The sequence below is a fragment of the Notothenia rossii genome, assembly GCF_949606895.1.
Source record: "Notothenia rossii genome assembly, chromosome: 7".
Lineage (NCBI taxonomy): Eukaryota > Metazoa > Chordata > Actinopteri > Perciformes > Nototheniidae > Notothenia > Notothenia rossii.
This window is the reverse complement of record NC_136905.1, coordinates 83,959,086-83,966,585: the sequence shown is the minus strand read 5'-3', so window position 1 is coordinate 83,966,585 and position 7,500 is coordinate 83,959,086. Positions and strand designations below refer to the sequence as shown.

General features: G+C 43.4%; 1 protein-coding gene across 6 annotated transcripts in view; it reads left to right on the top strand.

Moving 5' to 3' along the window:
* npas3 (neuronal PAS domain protein 3) overlaps positions 1–7,500 on the top strand; it is a 354,568-nt gene that overhangs the window by 133,768 nt on the left and 213,300 nt on the right. For all 6 annotated transcript variants that reach the window (XM_079691439.1, XM_079691441.1, XM_079691438.1 and 3 more), the window contains one exon: positions 6,662–6,906. In XM_079691439.1, coding sequence (XP_079547565.1) covers positions 6,662–6,906 — 245 coding nt within the window. The remainder of the gene's footprint in view (positions 1–6,661; positions 6,907–7,500) is intronic.

Below are 7,500 nucleotides of genomic sequence, written 5' to 3'. Positions count from 1 at the left end.
TCTGTGTAAATATCTCTGTTCACTTCATTAAATGTCTCTCTCGTCCTCTTCTTTACGTGTGCTCTCTCTCTCTCTCTCTCTCTCTCTCTCTCTCTCTCTCTCTCTCTCTCTCTCTCGCTAACACACACACTTCGTATCTGCACGTCCATCTTAAACAGATTCAAATCTGTACGGGATTTGTTTAACTGTGTCTGTGTGTACAAAGAAAGGAGATTACTATCAGTTGTTAAGGCCCTCAAACTCCACCAATTGTTGTGTGTGTGTGTGTGTGTGTGTGTGTGTGTGTGTGTGTGTGTGTGTGTGTGTGTGATGTTTATCAGCGGTCAGGACCTCAACCCCCCCCCCCCCAGATTTCCCCGTCGGCCACCGTGCAGCGTTCCTGAGTTTTTATCTCCCGCCTTCATCTCTCTCTTCATATTGCTCGCCGTGTTTCTTTATCTCGACGCAGACGTTCCTGCATGGATTTTTTTTTTTTTTTTAAATACACTCTGAATTATTCTTCCTCTCAGTTTGGCCTCTGCGGACGGATGAGCTGATCCCGTAAACAGATACTCTGATATCTGGACGCAACAGAACAAATTAAGCGGGGAGTTTACTCCGAAATATGAATTGGACCAAAATTGACTTCTGTTCGAACTAAATGAGAAGGGAGCGGAATATAAATGTGCTTCAGTCTCTGAAGGATGTGACTACACAATGCAATCTGAAATGAATTGTTTCAGCATGCTGCCCAGGAATAATAAGTGTGGTTTTGTAATAGGAGTTTAGCCTTTTATGTTGTGTTCCCCTCAAATGTGTGTCTGTTGTCCTGGTATCAAACCCCTTTATTACACCTGTTACAAAAACTCTAAATCTGTCCCAGTATCTGTGTCCCACATCTAGTCAGAATGTGTCTCTCCACCTGAGGTAACACTGCAGTGAGATATAGGCTCTTGTTTTTAGACAAAGCATCATCATGTTAAAGGTCCCATGTCATGCTTTTCCGGTTCTGACCCGTCCCCTTGTGTTCTGTAGCTTCTGCATGTGAACGGTCTGCAGAGTCACAAACCCTCAAAGTACTCCCTGTAGCGAGTAACACTCTAAGAGAAGACCTGTCTATGCTGCCCCAGAACGCCTCGTTGGACATTGTTAACTGTGTTCGTTATTCTCGCGTCCAGGAGAGAAGCTTTAAAAAGGAGACTAAATGGAGTCTCTGGGGAGGTTCAAATGGGTACTTTAATTAAAAAATAGGCGCGGTTATGTTACAAGCAGAATATTTTCAGTGAGGAGAGATAGGCTGCAGCTTTGAGACCCCAAAAGTATTCGTCCTTCCCGCTTGCTGGCTGTTTGCTCCTCCTCTCTAGGGGCTGTGGTGACGTAGGAGACTTCCCCCTCGTTATCACTTTCATAACTTTATATGTAATACATGTTAACGGCGTCTATAGCCACTTTAATGATACTAATGGACGGTAATCCCGGATGTCATCATGAAGGATTTTCAGAATAAAAGCTTGGTATTGAGAACTTCCGGTTTTTTCCAGAATAAAATAGCATTTAAACTGACGGTATGTTCTAACTAAATTATGCCATAAAACATTGATTTTAATTTCTAACAACATTTATCTTTTTCCATTGTGTTCTTCTTGGGTATTTTGACGTATTTCGGGTATATTGACGTTACTTCCGCGGAGCCGTTACGTTTAGACCAATCCGCGGACTTCCCCACACACACACACACACACACACATACACACACACACACACACACACGGCGAGGCTCGCTGCTGCGAGGAGCGGGACACTGTTAGCTGGCTCACTGGTCTGGGGGGTCGGAGAGACAGTGAGACACCGCGGAACTCAGCACACACACAAACTCCCAGAGGCAGGCTGCGGGTCTGTGTGTGTGTGCCCAGGCTGGGTTTCGCTGTGTCTCGCTGTCTCGCAGTCGGCCACTGGGCTCACAGGGGGGGGAGCGGGGGGGGGAGTGAATACACACACTATACAGACATTTAGTGATTTTGTTTATTAGAAAATCACCAACTAACATCAGAAAACAGAAGGGTTATTCTGTAACACAACATCTCCTGATTCTGGTCAAATATAGTTCAAAATGAGTTCTCCAGATAATTACAAGATCTGATTTATCTAAATATCGTTTCTTAGTTCAATACATCTTACCAATTTTTTTTGACTTATTTCAAGTCATTGTTTAACTGCAGCATTTGTTCCAGTGAGCTAACTTAATTCCAACTCAATTGCAGAGTTGGGTGTAACGCGTTACAAAGTAATAAAATTACTTTTGTCGGTAACGGATTAGTGTAACGCGCTACTTTTATAATTCAGTAATCACACTACAGTTACTAACATTGCCCCGACACGCGTTACTTCGTTACTTACTAAAAATCAGTCATAATCAAACCTCAACAAACACCTGCAAAGAACACATGCTAAGATTAAGCTAACGCACACGCTATTTGTTGTTTGTTAAACTTTATATCACGTAGTCTGTTCTTCTTCTCTGTCTTCCGGTTGTTGCCTGTTTTGAATGACGAATACACACTACCGCCGCCTGCTGGTAAGGAGAGTTATTGCCACTCACGCATGCGCAGTTCGTACGTGCTCGGCTGAAGTCTGAGCGGTGTGTTTCAGTCTGGTCCAGTGCAACACATGGCCAACACGCAGGAGAACACGCCGACGCCACAGCGTGAGCAGTAACGAGTTACTTTATGTAGAGAGTAACGAAGTAGTGTAATATATTACTTTTTTTTAGTAACGATCGCATCTCTGCTCAAGTGTTATGCTTTGTTCGACAGTCATGCTCAAAAGACCTCGTTTACACAACACGAAAGCTTATGATTTAAAGTGAAAAAAAAGCACAAATGTTGAATCGTTTGACTAAGATCAGAGGAAACTGACTGGATGGATTTTGATTAACCATCGATATCCAATAATCCGAGTCAGTCAGTGATTTGAATCATTCGTCAAGAAGCCAAACTTTATTTGTTTATTTTAACCATTCGTTGTTTTTGGAATAGCACTTTAGTTTGACTCCGTTTCTATGAATCAGATATTTCTGTCTCAATCAGTAAATCTGCCCGACGACAGCCCGTCCTGCTGCCATGACTGATGCCCACTTTGACCTCCAATTGACCTGGAAGTTAAACCTTGAACCCCCCAGTGATTTTCCCAGCATGCTCTCTGTCTATGTACTCTTAAAATAGTCACACACATTCAGAAACACACATATCTCTTCCTTTGAACTGACAAGCTCTTTAAAAAGCCATCGACCCACCTCGCTGAACTTTACGACATCAGACATACGCACGCACGCACAGTCAGACACACGCACGCACGCACAGTCAGACACACACACAGACACACACACAGTCAGACACACACACAGACACACACACACAGACACACACACACACACACACACACACCTCGCCTGCCGTGACAAGCTCTTTAAAACACCATCAAGTCACCCGGCTGAACTTTACGACACGGTTTCATTCCATGTTTATAAGACCCAAACACAGACACACTGACACACCGACACATCGACACACCGACACACACACACACACACACACACACACACACACACACACACACACACACACACACACACACACACACACACACACACCGACACACACACCGACATACACACACACACACACACACACACACACACACACACACACACACACACACACACACACACACACACCAACACACACACGGTTCACAAGTGTTGCATTCACCTACTCAGCCGGTACATGATAAATATGTCTGTTTGAGTCAAGGTCAAACAGACCTCCTTGTCCGCATACACACACTCTCACATATCCACATCTAAACTCACACACACACACACACACACACACACACACACACACACACACACACACACACACACACACACACACACACACACACACACACAGAAACACACACACACCAGTTTGAGAGAAAGTTCTAAAGAGATTGTTCGGTAACAGCGATGAGATAAAAAGACCAAAACATATCGCAGCACTAAATGTTAATTAGGGCTCGAGGGCGACGGCATGAGGAACACATGGGTTACAGATGTTATCTTTTAAATGTAAAACAAAGAAGTAAAGAGTCAATTTGAGAAGGAAATTGAAATCAATAAAATTCAAGTGTACATCCTCTTCTGCTTTTCTCTTGTCTCCTTTAGTCCCCTTTCCTTACCTCTTGTTTCCTCTCCCCTTGTCTCCTTTAGTGTCCTTTCCTCTCCTCTCCACTTGTTTTCTCTCCTCTTGTCTCCTTTAGTATCGTTCCTTTCCTCTCCTCTCTTCACCTTTGGTATACTTTCTGTTCCTCTTGTTTCCTCTCCTCTCGTCTACTTAAGTATCCTTTCCTTTCCTCTCCTCTTGCTTCCTTTCGCCTATTTTCATATCCTCTGCTCTCCTCTTGTTTCCTCTCCTTTTGTCTCCTTTAGTATGCTTCCTTTCCTTTCCTCTTATTTCCCCTCCTCTCCTATGTTTCCCCTTGTTTCCTTCCCTCTCTAGTCTCTCCTCTTACCTTGCCTCCCCTCTCCTCATTTAGTGTTTATTGTCCCTGATAAATAAATGACAAACAGTATGAACATGATATTCTTTCCAGATGACAGTCATTATTCATTTCTAGCCCCAAACAACTCCTCCTCCTCTTCCTCCTCCTCCTCCTCCTCCTCCTCCTCCTCCAAAGTGTTGGTCCGCTATCCCTCCATCTCATCGCTCTCCTTCTCTTTACAACCTCCTCTTCTCATATCCCTCCAACACTTTGCACCGGCAAAAATTAATCACCTGTCTTTGGGGGTGTGTGTGTGTGTGTGTGTGTGTGTGTGTGTGTGTGTGTGTGTGTGTGTGTGTGTGTGTGTGTGTGTGTGTGTGTGTGTGTGTGTGTGTGTGTGTGTGTGTGTGTGTGTGTGTGTGTGTGTGTGTGTGTGTGTGTGTGTGTGTGTGTGTGTGTGTGTGTGCGTGTGGCCGGCAGGAAGCCCACAGAGGTTTTTAAGCAGCTGATTTATTGCCGAGTTAATTCATAACGGCGTCCGATGATGATGAGAGGCCGCGGGAAAGTATGGTCGTCACTGTTGTTGTTGTTGAAGGGTGAAAGAGAATAAACAGAGTGGCTATTTTACATAAAGTAATATAGTGGAGAGGAATGGAGGAAGGAAGGGAAGGGAGAAAGGAGGGAAGGGAAGAAGGTGATGTCTGTTGGTGCAGTTTACAAAGTTGTTAAGTGATGTCATCTAATTTGCATATTCTCACTCTTGGATATTTACTAAAGCCTCCGATCTCTCGCTCTCGGCTCAGACTAATGACTGGAAAGAGAAAATAGCTCTGGATTTGGCTTTGAGATTATTTTACACCTTTTAGACCCTTTTGATCAAATACAGTGTTTGTACTGATTTAGCAGCAACAACGAAACATGTACACTGATGCACAGATGTGTCTTTCCCAATGTAAGTCAATGGGAAGTAGTATTTCTGGGCCCAAACGACATACGCCTAACTCTTCCTTGGGTCTTGGTTTCTGGAGGGAACTTTGGGATTGTACCCTTTGCAGACCATTCACATGCACAGAAACCTAAATAACACACTTCAGGAAAAGGGAAAACCCCAAAAATGAAAGTTTTTCTAAACTAGTTTCATTTCTACACATAACTTTAATTCAGTTGAATATTAACTGTAGATGCTAAGCTAACGCTTTAAGCCTCTGAGGATCTGCTATATTGGCGTAATGTGAATACGATGAAAGGTGAATAAAAGTCAGATACAAAGTTTCCAGTTAAATACAGTCCATTTCCATTTTCCAACCTCCTGTTGTTATTTACATCTGTGATCTTGTCTATTCTACAGTACTGCAATACCTAGTACAAATGTTTGTCAGCAGCTTTAAAATCAAAACTGCTCCACCTGTTAAAAATCTGCTCACAGATTGTTGGTCGTCAAAGACACTATGACTCAGCCTATCATAACAACCTAGAGGCTGTCCAACAACATCATCTCTGACCCAAACCATGTTCTGAACAGTGAATATGAACTGCTACCATCTAATCGGAGATACAGGGTCCCACCATTCAATAAGGTCAGACTGAAGCACTCCTTTGTGCATCAGTCAATCCTCACAGTGAATACAGAGCTGATCCCAGATCAGATGCACGCTGAAGGCTCTTTGAGCAGCTTCTCTCTCACTGATTGTGCTGTTATGCTAAAGGTTTGTTGTTTGTGTTTCATGTAATTGTGTCTGGATATTTGTCTATGTTGGTGTTGGACATGGAGCTGCTCTGACGCAAGTACAATTTCCGACTTGGTCTGACTAATAAAGTAATATCGTATTGTATCGTATTTTTTTCCTTTTTAACTAGTGTCCATTTAACTTGCTTCATTCTCTCATTCACGATATTACGGTTCACACAATACCTTTAGCAAATGTTTGTAATCCCGTGTTTGTGTGTGTGCTCCGTCTGTGTGTGTCTGTGTGTGTGTGTGTGTGTGTTCTCCGTGTGTGGTCTGTATGGCCTTCCGACGGAATCTCTAACCACAAACATTGGTTCCTGCCTTTACACCCACAGTGTTAATTGGCTCTTACATTAAGTCTACCATGAACCCCATTCTGATTCTCTTGTCTTTCATAATCAGAATGATTCCCTTTCTTTGCCCTCCGTCCAGGCTCCAGGCTCTGAGGAAGGAGAAGTCACGTGATGCGGCGCGGTCGCGGCGGGGGAAGGAGAACTTTGAGTTTTACGAGCTGGCGAAGATGCTGCCGCTGCCGGGCGCCATCACCTCGCAGCTGGACAAAGCCTCCATCATCCGGCTCACCATCAGCTACCTGAAGATGAGAGACTTCGCCAACGGGGGAGACCCGCCGTGGAACCTGCGCATGGAGGGAGCCCCGCCCAACACCTCCGTCAAAGGTAGGACCAACAAGTTTATCTGATTGTGTTTACTTACCAACAAGTCTTTGTACGTATGGCGTCAAAAACAACCAGAGAAGACAAAAGTACACACTTCTTTTCCTCAAGTAGAAGTACAGATACTCGTGATTAAAAATACTCTGGTAAAAGTAGAAATACTGACTAAACTTCTTTCCTCAAGTCAAAGTAAAGAGGCTTTGAAATGTACTTCAGTAAAAAGTACCCATAACTAGCAGCTGTTTTAAAGAGTACCTGACCTCCCTTTATATTAATAGAACAATAATGTCATTGTTAGCTAATGAATGTTTCCATGCTGAACAACGGCAACATGACAACGTTTCCATTGGTCCCTCTTCTTTAGAGAAGACCAGGAAATGATGGATACACGGATCGTGTTCAAATCAATAGGCACGCAATGACTCTAAATAATAATGATCACGCCACCAAACACACATTCAGACTAAAGGAACCAGCCTGTTTGGAAAATGAGAGAAGTAGAAAGTACAGGTATTTGTGTTCAACATGTAAGAAGTAGAAAGTACAGGTATTTGTGTTCAACATGTAAGAAGTAGAAAGTACAGGTATTTGAGTTCA